Source organism: Folsomia candida, unplaced genomic scaffold, assembly GCF_002217175.1.
Source record: "Folsomia candida strain VU population unplaced genomic scaffold, ASM221717v1 Fcan01_Sc006, whole genome shotgun sequence".
NCBI lineage: Eukaryota > Metazoa > Arthropoda > Collembola > Entomobryomorpha > Isotomidae > Folsomia > Folsomia candida.
Window position 1 is genome coordinate 6,903,359 of NW_019091198.1, and position 19,097 is coordinate 6,922,455.

General features: G+C 39.3%; 2 protein-coding genes across 9 annotated transcripts in view; both read left to right on the top strand.

Annotated features, from left to right (window-relative positions):
* LOC110851000 (potassium voltage-gated channel protein Shaker) overlaps nt 1-19,097 on the top strand; it is a 111,564-nt gene that overhangs the window by 43,690 nt on the left and 48,777 nt on the right. The window contains exon 1 of one of the 7 annotated variants that reach the window (XM_035853206.1): nt 16,393-18,657. The exons of the other annotated variants lie outside the window; for them this stretch is intronic. The gene's annotated coding sequence lies outside the window, so the exon portion shown is untranslated. Of the gene's footprint in view, nt 1-16,392; nt 18,658-19,097 lie in introns of those variants that run through there. 7 annotated transcript variants of the gene reach the window in all.
* On the top strand, nt 4,685-7,465 carry LOC118436079 (non-structural maintenance of chromosomes element 1 homolog). Of its 2 annotated transcripts, XM_035853210.1 has the most exons (6): nt 4,685-6,027; nt 6,122-6,244; nt 6,327-6,489; nt 6,578-6,794; nt 6,898-7,017; nt 7,103-7,465. In XM_035853210.1, exons 2-6 carry the CDS (start codon nt 6,124-6,126, stop codon nt 7,316-7,318), a joined length of 837 nt encoding a protein of 278 aa, XP_035709103.1. In that variant the 5' UTR covers nt 4,685-6,027; nt 6,122-6,123; the 3' UTR covers nt 7,319-7,465. The 2 variants fall into 2 exon arrangements, with proteins under 2 accessions (XP_035709103.1, XP_035709104.1); XM_035853211.1 differs by lacking the exon at nt 4,685-6,027 and having other exon boundaries at nt 6,037-6,244.

The window sequence follows — 19,097 nt, forward strand, 5'->3', positions numbered from 1 at the left end:
GCGATAACACATCCAAGCAACATCTGAGTAGAAAGCTTGGCATGGCTAAAGACACACATTCTTTTTGGGAACATGTGAGAAAAATTGATATAACAGATGGGATCGGGGAAATGACATTTATCAATATTTCGCACGGCGAGGGGTTCATTATCACAATGTTTGCAAAAAAATAAATCCCTACCCAACTTTCACTCATTGCTCAATTTAAATTTCAAATTTTAAATTCTGGTCGTCATATTTGCGAATTATTTTTTTTCATGTTATTTTTTTATGCAAAAATTTACGAAATTTCATGAACTCAATTTTCCTTGTTGGCAGTTTAAATTATAAGCCCTACACAATTCTATTCGACTCTCGTAAATACTTATTGCGTGTACTAAAGCATTTCTTGTGCAATCAAATTTAATTAATCTACTGTGCACATTATTTATGTACGCATGAATACGAGCTTGGAACACCACCACGATTATAATAGGCATGTAACACACACTCGTAAAAATGAGCTATAGTATTGCAAATGACGTTGATTTAATTACTCCGTTTAACGCACATCGTTCAGGAAATTGGCTGGTAAAGTGGAAAAGAAAAGGAGGGCCTCACTCACAATCATGCGTTCACATATCAGCAGGATTTAGCAGTGCACAAGAAAAGAAATGAAAAATCGTAACCGGACCAAAAACGAATAGACATTTAGAAAAGGGGGCATTAGGCTGATGGTGACGTTTGTGTGTTAACGTTGTTGGTGGCTTGGATGACGGTGGTGGTGCCATTTCTTAACATTTTAACCCATTGAATATGAAATGAAACCCATGCAATAAATACTGAGTAGCTGTTTCCATTAAGATTTGTTGGCACGAAACGTGGTTGCAAACATTACACAACATTAATGAGCTAAAATGGTCCCGAAAAGCATAAACGCAAGTTTAGTAAGGCTGGTGAGGAAATATCCCGAAAATTTAAGTAGTGAAAAGTGTCCAAAAAACTGTAAAACTAGTAAATCTCTATTTGTTTAATGTCACTTCGACTCATGTTTCCCTTATAAAGTTGCCGAGGTTAATCAGTTTCCTCGATAATCGTTATTACTTGTATTGCCAGTACTTGTACCGCTAGCGTTTAAACTCTAAAAGGGTCGCCAAACCCCTAATTCAATCACTATTATCGTTTTATGTGGGAATTTTACATTTCGAGTGCCCTAAGTGGGAATCAACAGCGGAAAGTTGATGACAAATGGGAAAAGGTGAAATGATTTGTCTAATCTCATGAAATGATTTGAACGGGACAAGGCTAAATTCGGGTTTTGTGTAATTTGCAAGCATAAAACACTGGCTGGTGACCAAATCACGTTATCAGAATGCTTTTAAAACGTCCGAAAATTTGATAAAGTGTATCCACGAAGCACTAATGAAGCTTCACAAATACGTTTAGCTCCAACTTCTCAATAGACCGGGTTTGGTTGCCAAATTCGTGATTGACAAATGGCGAGCACTGCTAGTCACTACACATTAACATGGTTTATGATAAAATTGGATTACGTTAGCCAATGTGTGCTCCGAATTTCTGTTGGGAACATTTTTATCCGGAGTGCATTATTGTTCACAAAATAAATAAATAAATAAGGCAAAAACTCTTGATGACTTAAGCTGAAACTTTTAGTATAATACTTTTCTTAGCGATTATTTCTAGATTGTAGTCAATCTACAATTTGCATTGGTCAGATTATGTAATAGGTGACAAGATAAGATCTTGTTGTCAAAAATATTACACATGCTCGTTTTTGCAATTTGTTTTTACCGTTCCATTTTAGATTTGTGTATTAGGCTACAATGACATTTTTAGTAGTTTTATGCACTTGTTTTAATATTTGTAGACATGTAAGTGTTCATTATGCGTATAAGCTATGGAGGATAATGGTTTAGTACTTCCAACTTATTAGACACTTGAATAAAACATCAATCAAATAAATTAAATTAAATCAAGATTGTACCAAAGAAAATATGTACCACAGTTTAGATTGCACTATTTTAAATGTTTTTAAGGAAATTTCTCATGCCTTTGAAAAGTTCAAAAGAATTTCGAAGGTTCAAAGCAGCAGATTATGGTACAAGTTTAGATATAGCTCGTCGTCTTGGTGCTTAAGAAGTGCATACATTGAAGAACTTTCTAAAAATAAAGGTATTATTTAGTAAAAGCCAGACTTCTTTTTACGCTTTGTTATGCTCATTCACTCTTATTCTTAATCTGGCATTATATATATTTCGCTAAGACGTTCATGAGAAAGTGATCAGATTTGCGAAAAGTTTTTGTTCAATCAAGTGGCCTCCGTTATGGAAAGTAATTTAAGAGTCGCATAAAGTTCTGAGAATCAGGCAGGAGCGAATGAAAAGGTGAAAAGAGGTGTGTAGAAAATTTTGGTGTGCTACTAAATCCTAATCCAGGTTGCTTTCATGAAAATTTGCTCTGAAATGAAGGAAAGTATGAATTGCTGAACAGTATTATTATCCATTTGATGCTTACGTAAGAACCCTATTGCTTTTTGGGTCGTACATAAGTGTGTTTATTTTGACTTAATCCTGTGAGAAAAACTGGAGAAAGTTATCATGTGGTGGGACGATCACTGTTGAACGTTTGAGCCGTAAATTCATTAAGCACAGGAGTTGCTTACGGTCTTTTATAACAGGTTTAGTTTTCTCTCGTATCGTAAATTGCCAGCTTAGAAAGAGGTCCGTTCTCTCTCTTTCCCTTCATCCCAATCTAACGAGAGAAGTTGCATCCTTTTCGTTAGTTAAATAATTGTGGGAAAGTTTTCTTGTCATGAACTCCATTCTGGGGTTTTCATTTAGTTGGAACGGTTCACATTGCACCATGGATTTAGCTAGGAACGCCTCATACTGATTCTCACAATTTTATGGCTTGCTATTCCCCATTCAATTAGTGTTATGTTATTAAGCCCTCTGCTCCACTATCTCTAAATGAGTGGAACCATCAGACTTTCGTAGTAGTTTAAGCACTATCTTATTCCGTACGAAGCTACGTATTTATCGATAGCACTGCTTATAAAGTTCAAAACCATTATATCTCTGACACCAGAACCGTACAAAATTTTCGTAATTCGTAAATTCTCTAATCTTTAATAAGCACAGAAAATAACAAAGTTTTGCATCCACAGCCGTGTTATGCTTTCAGCCAGGGATAAATCATACCAATCCAAAATAAATTATTGGTCCCACCCTCAGCCATCCACCATGCCTAATGTTACACAAAACTGAGTAGGTATTTCTTAATACTTTGAATCTTCATGGCTGTTATATAAGCTCGCCACGTATAAATATATTCTACCACGGAAACATAACGAGAGCATCACAAAACCCAAACGCCCCCACCCTCCCGTCGTAATAGTAGGAACAGCATTAGACTGTCGTGGCCTGCACCGAGGGGTAAACGTAAAGATTACATCAATGACACTGTTGATGGCGCCACGCGAAAATGTAGCCCGGATTTCGACTCATTACTTTGGGGAGGAAGTAAACAGCCGGGTGGCAGGTCAAAAGGTGCCATTTGATTAATCACTGAATGCGAACACTGGTCGATACACTCATTTGAATGAAGTGATGGATGCCAAGGTGAAATTGAAAAATTGTGTGACGCTCGTCCCCAAATGTGACGCGCACAATGAAGTGGTGCTGGTGGAATGAAGAGGAAGAGTGAAAGTGAACCTTTCTCCTCTTTCAGCAGGACAGGTAAAAAAGTGGGGAATCCTATAACCATGTCAAGCAACAAAATGTGAGATAAATTCCTCGTTGGTGAAGTGTCGTCGTGGGTAGTCATCGTCGTACTGTGTGGTACGTTGTGCTCTGTTTGTGTGAAAATGCGCATATATTTATGGATGGAGGTGACCCCTGACTGAGTCTTGGTGTTGTACTGTTGTTGTTAAATATTTGGAGAACTTTGTCCTGGTGAGTGATCAGGAAACATCAACGGTCACCATGTTTGCCATGACGGATTACTTTGGGGGGGACCTGACCGGGCTGGGTGGACTCGGCCGTTATCCTATGTAGGTCACTTTTCTTGCTTTCTCTCTTTCCATTATTTACCTACACTTCTTCCTTTCGCTGTTTGCTTTCCATTGAAATTAAATAGGAACGGGTACGTAGTGCATATCCAGCAAGTAATCGATAGCAAACGACTTTGAACCTGCGAGCAAATCTTGACTAAACATGAACCACCACTAATAAGCCATATTACTTTGGAGGATTTGTGCTGGCATTATTTGTTGTCACGAACGGAATGCGATACGACTGGTACCTGCATAAACTACAATTTTGTAATAACAGTACAACCGTTTTAATGAAATATTAGAATGATTCTGGGATTCGCTACATGGTTATTTTGGTTTTCACTCTCTGTTATTCATGGAATAATCTGCTCTGCTTCCATAAAATGGATGTATGTATAAACCCATAATTAAACTCCGTTTCAAGCTGTCTGAGTTCACCGCCTTGAGGACATTACATTACATTACCCGAATGAGCCGAATTATTTTATTATTTGACACCACTTATTTTAATTCTGGCGTAGAAATCACACGAAATTTAATAATTTAAACGCCAAAATAAAAATAAGTGGTGTCAAATAATAAAATAATTCGGCTCATTCGGGTAATGTAATCTAATGTCTTCAAGGCGGTGAACTCAGACAGCTTGAAACGGAGTTTATGAGGAGAAGAGTAGCATTAAGCTCCTTTTCGATGACGTAGTTGTGTCAAAAAAATTCACAGGAAAAATATGGCGCGAAATCTTTTCACCATGCTTTACTTTTCCCAAAACCCATACGTTTTTTGTTTACAAAGGAAAGTGGGGAGACACGCATTCACTATGTACTGTATTGCATTTCTTGTAAAACCGTTTTTATTCAGGTTTTTACTCAATTCACTAAAACCCAATGCAATACACAGTTAGTGGACGGCCCTCGCACAACAAGTCTGGGTTACACCAGTTATTTCAATTTTTTCAATTTTTAAAACTATTTTCTGAGACTTTGAAATTGAATTTTGAAATTCTTTCTACCGCTATTGTAGATAATTAGCTGATTAATAAGATTCTTTTGAAAATTTTCAATTTCGATGGGCCAATTTTGCTGAGGTACAAATTTTATATAACGTTTGGTCTTATGCTTTTTACATACTTTTTGTACCTCAGCTTTCAAAAACGATCGAAATATTGAACTTCTTCGTCGAGTATGACCACAACGGAGTTATCTAAAATAGCCGTAGAAAGAATTCCAAAATTCCTTCTGGTAGCTGAGAAATAATTGAAAATGTAGGGTTATGACGTCATTATTATGACGTTGGTAGTGACGACACGAGTCTCACGTTAAAGGACTTGCAATGCTTAAGCATACAACATTTATTGACTCGGACTCAAAATAAAAATGTGTATCTGAAATAAATAAATGTCACCCTAGAGCTGACATAAATTGAACGATATTCTCAGTAGAGCTAAAATTTCTACTTGCAATGATTTTCCTTCAACTTTTTTTGCATGCACTCTATAAAATATTAGAAATACTTTGCGCATTTCTATCCATTCTCAAAATATAACCGAGATATGTCAACTTGAAATCCAAAATGATTAATTCTGATTCAAAATGGGTTTCAAAATAGCAATAGCAATTGTAATACAATTAATACGTTGTCCATGGGTAGTTCCACCTCTTCAAGGGGCAACTCATTAAAAACTGACTGTGCTCTAAATTGGAGTGCATTTCCATGGTCCGTTTGCAATGACTTTCGCATAAAATGAGGAAAAACGACAAAGTGGAAAAGCCGTGAATTTGTGGGAGAATGAGACCGAGACAAAACACAGAGCGGTGAAAAATATGCATGTGCGCTATCATTTCTGCCGGCACATGGGTTACTAGGAAGCTGTAGCGTAGGTAGCTTAGGTAGACGGTTACTCTCCGCTCTTCTCCAGGAAAAAATTGTTCCAATTGAAAACCCCAAGCTACTTTTTGGACCCAAATTATTTTGAGGTAATTTTCTATGATGATTAAATTTCAAATTTTCTATTACTCTATTAGTTTGGTTCTTAAAATGTTTTTTTTAAATTGTCAATTCTTGAAATAGACATGGAAAAGAAAGGCTATGGAGTACTTCACAAGATCGTGCTGCAAGGAATGAAATCCGGAGGATTGTTGGATTTTCACAGAGTGAAAACTTTGTTCTGGAGGGCTTCTAATGCTCTAAGTTGTACGAATAACTATATTTTATGTACTTAATTAATTGATTGCATTTCATTTGCTAACAATTTTTATTTTGGTAATTCATTTAGTGGATGAGGAGCAGTGGACCTCCATGCTGGCAATAGAAAGAGTTTTTAAAGAAATTAATGAAAAAATTAAATTATACGATGTTGCGATTATGTCAGCATCTTGTGAACTCACTGGGGAAAAATTTTTCATGTTTTTGGACATGATGGAAACTCCAGCGATGAGGTAAGTGTTATTTGTTAGACCACATTTGAATAGAATACAAATTGGGGAGGAATAACTAATCAAAAATCTATATTTGCTTCCGTTTCAGAATGGAAACCCTGTTCTCAAAAGCAGAATTGGAATTATTTCGAAAGATTATGACCGCAGTTCTCCGGAAGTACGAGCATTTTGCTGTACCGGTCATGGATTGCAAAGATATGGCTAGAGAAATTAATGCTCGCGACTTTTCCATCGAAATGGCTGAAGCATTCGTGCAAAAAATGATAGGGTTGCATTACTTTGCTAAATATTATTTGGATCCAAAGGTAGATAGATAATAAAGATGTTGTATAATTTATGATTAAAGTTCAATTAACCAATAAATTCGAACTTTCTGTCTATGTAATTCATTAAAATTTGTACGAGCAGGGGCCAGAGTACGAAATTACGATTGGAATTCGTACTATTCGCGAGTTTGAACCCATCCTTAGAGAAGTTTATGACGACGTGATGACTAATTGCCATCTCTGCAAAATGACCATGCTTCACGTAATAATTTTTATGGTCAACATTGACGTATTTATATTTTTGAATTAATTATACAATAGTTTTAAATATATTTTCAAACTTGCAGGGACATCAGTGTCCAAAATGCAGCGTGTTTGTACACAAGGCTTGTCATGAGAAGTATATAAAAACGTGGAAAACATGCCCCGGCTGTAAGACTGGCATGGTGAAGCGAGTCGCCAAACAAATGAGACTGAAAACACAACATCATCAAGTTCACAGAATTCCTCGTCTCCTACTAAGATGCCAGTCTTGTATCCAATATCAGAAGAACGGCGGTTAAGATCGGACCATCGGACCTCTCAAAAAATGCCAAATCTGACGGCGGAGCTTGACCTGTCCAAATAATTTTTTCATACTATTATGATTTTTTTCTACCATTTTATTTATCCTCAAGAGATAAAATAAACCTTTACCCATATTCCTTGTAGCACTGGGAGTTCACATTTATTCACTAAAATCTCAGCAATACAAGTTACAAATTTTGAGACGGTTATCAAAATCCAAACTTCCTCAGCAAGAAAAGCAAAACCAGATGCGACTTCTCTGGGCAGGAAGAATCCCTCGATCTGAGAAAACTGCAGTACATTTCAGGGTATCCGCATTTGCACCGGTTTCACAAGCTCGCCAACCGAGAAACTCCGAAACAGACTCACTCCCAGAATTACCCCCGCTTTCCACGAGAATGCACGCGATTCTGTTTTCACGGCGGATTGGAAGCTTTGCTTTTCTCTTCATCTGAACGAAAGTATTGAGCTTTTCCCAATCTACTCAAGCAAACGATTTTCAGGAAAAAGGGGCAAGTTCAGGCATATCAGTTTGCAAGCACGTATGATTATATTGTATTTATTTTTTCATAAGTTGACAATATTTTTTACTACTAATATAGTCGTTTAGTGTCAATGAGATGTGCAAACTTGATGAGGTCCAAATTTTTATCAAATTTTACAAATTATGAATGCATTGTATTTCATAAAGCACTAACATTTCCAACATTTCTTAAAAAACTTTTCTCTCTCTGTCAATCTGTCTCCTAGTGGCTGCGTTTCCTTCCCGTAAATTTCGGGATCAGCGGAAGAGGAAGAATTTGTCAAGGGGAAGTAAGTCGGTCAGCCTCTCGATGCGGAGGGAATACTAATAGAACCCAGCATTGTGAATTCATAGGCGAGAAGAATATGTTCCATGAATGCACTACAATAAACCCCTTAACTCTCATGAATGGAGGACCAGGTTTGAATATGGACAGTAATAATGGTTGTTCAAACAGTCCAAGCTCGTCCTCCTGCTTTCTCCTCGCCAGTCCAAATGCGTCCGCATCATGTGGTAATGTGAAAAATAAAAAGGAAATGAGACTCGGGACGAGTTAACGAGCCTTTGTTTGATCACGGACGACAACGGCGGTGTTATGTGTAAATTGGTCTCTGCACAGTCGACTAGGAGAACTAATACACTTGATGATGAGGCAGCCAGGCTAACAATAAATGTTGAAAGAGTTGTTAGGCATTCCTACGGATTGTGATTGTAAATTCGGATTGGTGTGCATATTCTTGTAGAATTTGGGTCATGACGTCAGCCGTTGGTAATGAAATTACTGATTGTTGGCCAAGTCACAATTTTGAATTGATTAAGCTCTCTCTCTCTAAACTCTCAATTCATTAGTGTATCGCAGTGAAGGAAGAAATGAGACGATTGTAGTCAACATGAAAACTGATTCATTAAAATAAATAATTTATTCCCACCTTACGGCTAAATTGAAGCAGTCAACATTTCAATTGTCAAAAACAATCAAGTAGTAAAATTTAATTTATTTAGTTGTACCCACCCAAAAGCAGAATTATTGATTAACTTGTCAGGATTGAAATTTAATTTTCTTCTTCAGGTTCAAAATTGGATATGTATGTGCCTAGTTTTGCATGGGGTTTAATTCGTCTTCAATTGCAAGAGGGAAGTTTATTCCTGTAATTTATATCTGCGTGGAATAAATTTACTGCTCAGAATATGGCAAAGTTAAACGTACCTGACCAGTAAACGCACAGATGGGATTCATCCAATCTTACACGTGGAAATAGGAAAAGTTTATAATAGTTTAATGTGAGTGACGGTGTGTGTTGGACGGAAACTTGGTGACGGGTTGCATAGTTTTGCTCGCCTCTCACACCGACTTTCCAACTTTCTCCACTTTGTAATTTGGGAAATGGGATTTCTTTGGAGAAAGTGTGAAAGGCGTCATGTTATATGTGCAACGGAAAGAGAGTGAGGTTGACTGGTCTGGTCAGTAGGTCGGTCAGTCGACCAGAAACCGGTCACCTAAAGCCACATAAGCCTATTCATTTGTGTGTGACACTCATTTGTTTGAGCACTATATCAATAATGTCAATCCTACAATTTATCCAACTTACTGCCCAGTTGAATATTTACTTAGATGTGTGACACGGTTTTCTCGTAAGGTTGAAAAATTGAGATTACACTTTCTGACTTTGAGCGAGGTCTGAGCAACCAGTCTGAGTAACCAGTATGCTATGCACTCCAATCCTCCTTTTCTACTCCCTTTGGCTCTTGAATTGTAACCCCATTTAGAATCCGAGGAGGAGATAATCTCCCCAATTTCTCTTTTTAAATGCAAGAAAGATTTGTGACTATGATTCAAGTTCTTAGTTTGGCTGACGAGTCGGAAAACTGACTGCTTTTGACACCATTCTCTTTCATCTCCTCCTTCTTCTCCTTTGAAGTTCCCATTTATTTAGCGTCTAAAACGTCACTCAGCCGCTCACTCAATTGATAATTTCATCTCCTTCGTACTTATTTACACCTTGTGTTGTCCTCTCTCTCTCTGGCTCTTTCTATCTCTATCCATTAGTTTCGCGGACTAACGCTGTCTGTCTAACTCTCTCTCTCTGAGAGATCTCTGGGACGATGCTTTCATGATTTATAGGAATGGGAAAGAAGATTGCATTCTACAAAATGGATTAGATTCGTTGCGAATATCAAAACAGAGCTAAATATACCAATGTAGATGTACATGCTTGGGCGTTGGTGTTGATCTAGTGCCTTAATGTCCTTGGAAAGTACATATTCTATTCTGCTACATGTGCGGGAGAGAAATCATACCGTATTCAGTCCGTGTAGTCTGGAAAGATTTGTTCAAAAATGAGTAAATCCTAGTCAAATGTACACCATTTTTCGCATTATGCCATAAGTGGAGCAAATTCAGTAACGCACACCACCGAGATGGGACAAAGGTTAAATTAAAGTTTAGGAAAAACAGGAATAAATATCAGTAGAATTTACCGGATGGCAATTTGGACCCAGTAGAACGATAACGGCGTGCACTGCTTTCCTTCCTTTTCTCCAGTGCAATCTATCTCCCAAATCAGTCAGATCTCCAAATGTTCTTTGAACGCCGTTACATCCGTCTGGAGCCAAAAGCTACAATCAAATGTGCACAGGGGGTCCTTTAACTTTAAGCTGCTACAAGCTATAAAAATAAGTTGTAAATTTGTAGTTTTTTTCCTAATTCTAGTACAACAGTGATCCTATTCATCGCCAGATATGTTGCTGCTATACTGGTCGTTGGAAAGTTGGTGTACGTAATAAATGTGTTTTGCATCATCCATCTTTACTTTGCACTTTCTTTACATTGCTTCCTCCAGTAGTTGGCTCCATATTTCGTCCTTCTCTCCCAGTATGCATATGTACGTACTTTAGCATATATTGTACGCATAAGAGTCACCATCCTATGTATGTACATACGTATTACGATATGGGAATTAAATCAAATGCACCAAAGGTATTCATGTATGTCTTGATTATTACTCTGGGCATTTGATCCGACATTCATTACATGCAGAACACAGCTTAACGAGGCGACCCCAACTGTGTAGTTGGAACAAACTGATGTATTTTCCGTACAGAACACAGCCGTTGTCTACTAAAGTAGGAAAAGGAGGAGGTTGGATGGGATTTAGGAACCTTTGACTTTGTTTATTGCTTTACAATCCCCAAACGGAACATTAGAATTTAAAGTTGCAAATGGGAAGGATATTTTTGTGTTTGCTGAAATCTCCACTTTTCCGTTGGATTGTCGGACTGCTTTTAGTTTTGTCTGTGCAGGCTATCGCATTGGTACAAAAAAGGTAGGCACCAAGGGTACTGCTGATAGTGTCAGTTTTTTCATAAAGTTATCGAGGCCCAAGTGTATTTTTTTGTGTGGGTTGTGTTCTAATCTAAACAATTCTCTGGACATTGCGAGTACAAAAGTCTTTAGATTTATGTACGAGTGCTCAAAAAAATCATGTGCATTGTTCAAGCCGCCTTCGTAGCCGTGCTTGGAGATAGTGTTCTCTTAACGAGTTACAAAAGTGGCGAACAGCGAAACACTGCAATTTATATAAAGTTTCATGAAACAAAATTTTTCAAATCTTACAACTCGCAAAGTTTGATTTCCCTGGGAGAACGATCTATGATAAAGATCTCAAAACAATGTAATTTGCGGAATTGTTGAACCATGACTTGGAAAGCGAGTGTCTCTACTTACCCATTCTTGTCGGGGAACAGTTTCCAGCTCTGTTTCAGAACACACGACCACATAACAAGGACTGAATTTATGAGTCATTAGTACAAGAATTTTAAGCCGTTGTTGTAGAAAGAAGAAGACTTTATGACAAACCAGAAGAGCAACAAAGGACTCTGTCTGTGCGGGGAGAACAAAGCGGTCTCATATTAACAAATTGATCCCAGTGAAGCGTAGACGTCATGATATGAAGTTGCAATTATCTCTCCTCCCGTTACTCTTCCCGTCGTCCTGGCATGGCTGGAGTAATTCTCGCAGGCTCTTGTCAGTGGACGATCCCTGAGTATGTATGGCATCACAGAATGGCCAGGCAAGTCGTCTTCTTCTCTCATTATTTGCGTATATATTCCACCCAACTGCACCCACCACCCACCCACCCGCGTTCCACTTGCCGAAGGAATCTCTCGATACTGCAGAGATTTGTTCATGAAACATTATTACTCAGATATCTATCCATCCATCCAACCTATCGGCATCATCATCTCCTCCGGTTCATCGAAATTACATCAGCGTATTTGGTAGCTTCCAACCAGACGTGATCAAATCCTCGTCAGCGTACGTCGTGGCTTGATTCTCCCTGCCAAGGATAATTTTAGACGCCTTTCTTTGTAAGAGGAGTAGTATTGAGGAGGAACCTTCATCCAAACGGGATCTGTTCGTGGTCTGACGTTTAATAAACAATCAAGTCATAAAACCTTGTCAAGGGAATTCGTATATCGTTCTTGCGAACAAAATGGAGATGACGGAAGGATATTTACATGCCTAGAAAGTTTTCAGTTTAAGTATCAAGTCGAAGGAGGAGGAGGAGGCGGAGAAGGTCAAACGGAGAAAGTAGGAAGTGATAGGAAGGAATCGATATCTCAAGTGCTTGCAGCAGGCTATAATTATGAGAATAATGCAATTTGGTCGCACTAAGTAATTAGATATAAAATGACACAATTTAAGTAAGTTAATTAACCGGTTTGGTCCAAGAAGAGGGTATTTTTAGACTCTTAGTTTCACCTTCAGATGGGATGGATGAACAGTGAAAGCTGAACAGTGCTTTCATACCTACGAGATAATCATACAAGTAGATTTCATTCTAGCGAAAGGACAGATTTCTCCAAGATGGTTGTGCTCTCTTAAAGAGACGATTCTAAAAAAACTGTTGATTTCTTATTCCACCGCATTTAGCATGCATTAGCATCGATTAGCTAAAACTTATTTTTGGCCAAAGTGTACTCTTGTACACATTCTGACTCCCAGGAAAGACGAGATGTACGTACACAATTTCTGAGAAAAAGTAGCCTCTCGATGAATAAACGTTGTTCCGGGCTAATGAGCTGACAAAATTTGCGACAACTTTAATCAGGCACTTTTCTAGTAATGCAGCGTTAATGATGATGGACACCTCGATAAAGCATTGCTGAGTGAAACTGAAAGGAAAGTTTCTCACTATTTATAGCTCCCATTAATAATCCACACACCACTCGAGAATCCGAGTATCAATTATTTAGAATGATAACGCACTCGGTCCAAACAAAGTAATAATAAGCCTCGTCGTGGTGGTGGAGAAAGTCTTTGAGGAGAGAAAGGCAAGGTTACGTATACGTAAGAACATTTTCTGGGTTGAGTTTCTTGTGGGAATTTTATTGAAGGCACATTTATTGCCAGCAGACGAGGCCAATTCGATACTTATATAAATTGATTGCCCAACTTCCTGAAGCGGAAGTTCCATGCATATGCAAGGAGACGAAGAAAGAGAAAGTTGTTGGTGCTAAGGGTCACGTCCGACTAACAAGGGAACATACCGAGGTGTCCAACGACTTAAGGGTCGACACCTATACCAAAATGACCACAGTACATGACTTATTAAACAAACTGAAGGAATTTCCGTGTAAAATTCACTTTTCGTCACGTTGTGACGATATTTCTGACGAGCGCATGACCATCAGGTTGCCAGCCAGGGATAGGTCGGCCACTCAATGGTCAGGTCGACCAAATGTTGTCTTTAGAGATTTCAAATAACTTACAAACCTCTAATTTTTTCAAAATTTCATAATTGTTTCAAAATTTCAAAATTTCTTCAAAATTTCAAAACTTTTTCAAAATTTCAAAACTTTTTCAAAATTTCAAATTGTTTTCGAAATTTCAAAATTTCTTCAAAATTTCTTCAAAATTTCAAAATGGTTTCAAAATTGGAAAGAATTTGAAATCTCTGAAGACGACGTGAAGACGACGACGCTTCTCTGTGGCCGACCTAATCGTTCAGCAGCCGACCTCTCCCTCTCTGGCAACCTGATGGTCATGCGCTCGTCACAAATATCGTCACAACGTGACGAAAAGTGAATTTTACACGGAAATTCCTTCAGTTTGTTTAATAAGTCATGTATGGTGGGCATTTTGGTATAGGTGTCGACCCTTAACTCGTTGGACACCTCGGTATGTTCCCTTGTAAGACGAACCACGCGTGATGTCAGTTCTTATCAAAAGCTTTCAAAGCCAGCTGAGGGATTTTGAGATTTCATTTATTTTGTCGGTCGTTGGAGAAGAAAGTGCTTCAACTCGCTCTGGCAGCCGTTCACTTTGTATTTTTCAAAAAAAGATGGAATAACACATTTTGCGTCCTTTGACTTTTGCCTCTCGCTCTCTCTCTCTTTAAGCTACACAATTTTGGGAAAGTTAGTTCGTGATCGGGAGAGGGTTGGTCGTTTTAGAGATTCAGAGCCAGGAAATAGTTCACTTCACACGACTAGTTAAAATATTGCCACCCACCACCAGCACATGGACGCAAAGAGGTTGCTCTCCTAAGTGACAGACCTGCCATATTCCACGTACTTAGTTGTGACGCATTCTAAAAATACTTTAATAGCTGTAAATTATTCCCCTCCATGGCTGTCATGTCACATTTTTCCAGAATTGCGATAAAATTATGTCCTTTATATAATCGACCGAATCTTTGAACAAGTTTAAAAGCTTGTTGGAATTGTGATGTGATGCTACAAAAGTTGAAAAGAAGTGGAAATCCAACTACAGAGAAGAAAGTTGTTTTGTTTTACGGTATTATTATCGCCACGCTTGAGGCTGGATATTTGGCCTCAAGTCACTATCTGTCTTTATATCTGTGTATGTACTATGCTCCACTACAAAGACCATGTACATACATTTATATAACCTGCTGATGCAAGTCGTTGGGATCGAAGTGGGCAATTTTGGTCTGGTATCATGCTCTGGAATTTATAAAATAGAGCTCACATGCAAATAGGAGAAATTGGGCGCTGTACATATTAAAACTAAGCCAACCTAAAACACTAGGTACATACATGGCTGAAGCAAATCAGGAATTTATCCAGCTCTCGCTTTCCTCGCTCTCACTCGCTTCGTGATGTACATACATTGTACGTACTTTGGTCACCAACAACTGCGTTTGCAGGCTGGCTGGCCAAGTTATATAAGTAATGAAAAGCGTGGAAACAACAAACAAACGGTCCACGCACACATATACCTTGAATTGCGCATGCAAACGATTGAATTGTCATGTCTAGACTAACAGCGTATAATCATACCGTGGAGAAAACCCCTAAAATATAAGATCCTAATTCGCATAGCCAATTCCTAGTAGAAATTTCCTACTGGCGTTAAATAAACGAAATGTATACTTTTTACATACACACCAAATTTTAACCCAAAGCCAACAGTTGTTGGAAGTATTATGCAGTATTATTTGTTGTTTTTGGATTTATACGTCGTCTCGGGTGCCGAAATGCCATTAATTGTGACTTGTTATTCTTGCCAAATGCAACCGAATGCGGATTTTTTTTTGTGAGATGGTGTTATTCGTATATGCAATTCCAATAGCACATAGTCACGATGTTGATGGCTTGAAAATTTGAAACATGAATTTAACCTACTGCACATACATGTGTATAGCTGCTTTCGAGGTCTCTAAAAGTATAATATTTGGCTCTCGCGATGAAGAAAAGTGGAATGGCTGGGATCGTTTTCTAGGATTTTTATCGAAAATCGGATTCCATGGTGAGAAGGAATTTAAGATTTTGCTGAGTTTGAGACCTGCTGGTAGTACATAGTTGTGTAGTTTTTGGCGAAGGAGGAGATCCCGTCCTCGTAGTTGGTACCCTCAGCACGAAGGAGGATGTTGGGCCAGCACTATTCTCCCAAATCCATCTCCAAGTCTTCCCTGGTGAGTGCTCTTCTTGAGACTTGAATTGAGCAAGAGGGAGGAAGGAAGACGACGACCTAGAGGACGAGACTTTCTCTCTCGGCTTCCAAGTCGAGAGGAGAAAGTTAATGAAATCATTTCGCTCCTATTTCACCCAACCGCCTCTCCTCCTGCTGCTCCTCCTGCCTCCATTTTCACTTCCGCCGAACAAGCGGACACAAAACATTTAAAAGCCTCCAATGCTAAAAATGTATGTATGTATGTGGTGGGAGTGGTTAAAAAACGGGCTTAAGCTCCCTACACGGCGTAATTTATATTATTCATAGGTCACTAAAGGGCAATTTGATTTCAGTGAGAGAGAGGGAGGGAAGGGCTTTTTGAGACTTATTGACCCCAACACCATCCAACTCCTTGCTTGGCATCCTTCGAGTCTCTCTCTGCTGAAGTAGTTGGAGACACTTGACGGTGATGTCGGTCGTGGAGGGATGGCTGGGTGGTGGTGGATATTGCGCCAGTAATTTGACCCGGTTCCCCTCTGCTATCTCCTCCTTGCTCTGTGAAGCCCGACTGCGGCACCATATCCTCCGTAAAACCACATGGCGCACAGTGACTCTCACACCCGTCCAGTCCACCGACTGCTCCTGTCGGTCCTCTCTCCTTCATCTCCATCATCCTTCTTTGGACACTTGTATGCACTCCCACACACACACCACCCACTTGAGCCGTGGTAAAACACACTCTTAGACCCGAGAAAGTATACATCTTAATTGAGAGACAATAAGAGTGAGAGGGCTCAATGGAGGGATTTCGGACGCTGGATTTGTCAGATTGAAATTTGTGCTCGTGGCGTGCATGTGAACTCTACCGGTACGGCTGCTTTGTTGCCATTACCATCATCACCATCATCATCGTGGGTCGTCAATACGAGTATAGCGAGGGCGGCAGAGTTTGCGTTTCGGAGGGCGAGCGTACCATACTATTTTTTAATTCCGTTGATTATTGGGCTGACTGTGTGTGTAGGTTTTGTGTTTTGTACGCAAACTTTTTCCACCGCGACCGACCGTCTTATTAAGTGAGTTGTATAGTGGTGGAATAGCGGTCTGGCTGACTCTTCTCACCTGCCCTGCTAATACTCTGCTACGCTGCCCAGTTTACTTTCTCCCTTCCTCAGTCAACAGCCACGGTGGATTAGACTTACTCGTGTTGCTGGTTGTGTCACCATCGCGGCATTGCGATAAACCATAAAGCACGATAACAAAAACAGCAGTAGGACTGTCGGGGTTATGCGACAAGAAGTTTGCTCGTTGGCCCCATTCAACTCGGACGACAGTGTTGGTGAAAGTACGAGTCCAATCAATACGGAATTTATTTTTTGACTCGTCGCCTCATTTAAGTGTAACTTACTCTCCGGCCAGTCTCTCATTTTTCCGAACCTTGTCAACATCGCGTCCAAACTCATTCATACGACTGTTTTCTCTTAAAAAATAAACGAAACCAATTAAGCTGTCTCTTGGAACAGGATCGGTTGTGCCGTCGTCGTCTTTATTTTGTACACAACACAAGGTTGAGATTATGTTCAAAGTCCAGACGAAGCAACTTGCTGTACATACCTGGCTCAGTACTTTCTTAACCTTGTGGATTCCGTATAAGATTGAAGACATTCGGTGTGAGAGTGCAGCATTCGTTAGTGAAACACACACTTAATCGACTCAATTACCACGTGCATGTTTGCAAAGTTGCAGTGCAATTACATGCAGACTGCAGCCAACGGCAAGACGATATGTCAAAATAATTCCGTCTTCCAGCAATATTCACCCAATGAGGATGAGGTCGCTGGATAAAAAACTGACCTGGTAACACTGTCTGGCATCATCCACATCCTCCTCACAAATAATACGAGTAGCATCATGTGAACCGTTCGATCCGACATTGTACGGTTCACCGTATTACACATAATGTGAGAATTATGTGAGGAGGAAATCCCAACCCGTCACAACACTCTTCCGGTCATTTATCATGTCGTTGGCATCGGTTCCAATCCAGCTCATCTGGAATGTTTAATAACTTTACATGAGTAAATACTTTCACCGGGTGCTGTTAATTTTCCTACCGCCAAGTCAAGTGTTTTGTAACTTTTAAGCCAATGTAATCTTGATCCGATAACCGAAATATTTTTTGGAGTAAAATTCCTTCCAGACTTTGATCACATGAAAGTTTGAGAGCCCTTTGTGGATTTTTCATACGAGATAATGTGCAATGGGGACGGGTTAGTGAATTTCATTTCACTTAAAGTGCAGAGTTGGAACGTTGACAGCAAAATCAATGGAAATGGGAGAAAGAAAACGAAGGCGAAGAAACCGATGGGACAATTTCATCCATATGAATAAATCGATTGTCCATTCGAACAGCCATTCTTTTTACTCATTGAAGAAGGAACTGATTACATGAGGAGCACTGATCTTACACCGCACTCAATACGTGGCAGACCGTCCTTAGACTGGGTTCCGAATAATTTACATGTTTTGCTCTAATTTTGATCTGAGCAGAAATTTACTGCAAAAAACTGACCATTCGAGATGATGATTTTGGGGAGAAAGCAATAATTCGACCAGCCGTTGCCTCAGGGCTCCTCCTGTCATCCATCTTCATCAATGGTTATGCTTGTCAGCACTACACTTCCACACTACTTCCGCATCCTTCTAACTGGCCGACCGAATCTAAACTTGTGTGCCAATGTTTTCATCCACATCGACAAGGACGGAATTATGCGATAAGGAAACTTTAAAATATTTATAGCATAATTCCGGATTTGACTTGGCTTGACCTGCACGTGTCCAATTTCTCGTATACTTAATAGCGTGTGTTCGTAGGTGGAAAGCAGCAGCACTCTTTCGTACAGTGAATGGTGACCAGTTTGGAATATGAGTTTTTGATTGATTCGTACACATACATATTCAGTGTGGGTTTCTGCTACATTAGATTGTTAGAGTTGAGCCGAAAACACAATTGGCTGGATATTACGGTCGTAACATAATGCTCCAAGATATCACGATTTGAGTAAATAAGACACTATTTATCGATTGATTTCGTCGTCTGAGTACTTTCCGTGTCGTAGTAGTGGTAGTAGAAGTAGTAAAAATAGATGAATACACAAAAGAAACAGAAACCAAGCAAACCGGAAGTTGTTACCCTGGAATGTCAACGTAATCATAAATATGTCTCCTTTGTTAACCTTCTTTTGTACAAATAAGAAAGGGAAAGCGTCATCTCGTAGGCTGGTTGCAAGATGGCGAAAGGTGGCCCTTTCGTTGTCTTATGGCAGGGACTCCCGTG

Excerpts from the sequence above, each read along its gene's own strand:
- LOC118436079 (XM_035853210.1), top strand. The coding sequence starts at position 6,124 with ATGGAAAAGAAAGGCTATGGAGTACTTCACAAGATCGTGCTGCAAGGA. Across the intron at positions 6,795-6,897 it reads AATATTATTTGGATCCAAAG|GGGCCAGAGTACGAAATTAC; the intron begins GTAGATAGATAA and ends TTGTACGAGCAG. Across the intron at positions 7,018-7,102 it reads GCAAAATGACCATGCTTCAC|GGACATCAGTGTCCAAAATG; the intron begins GTAATAATTTTT and ends TCAAACTTGCAG.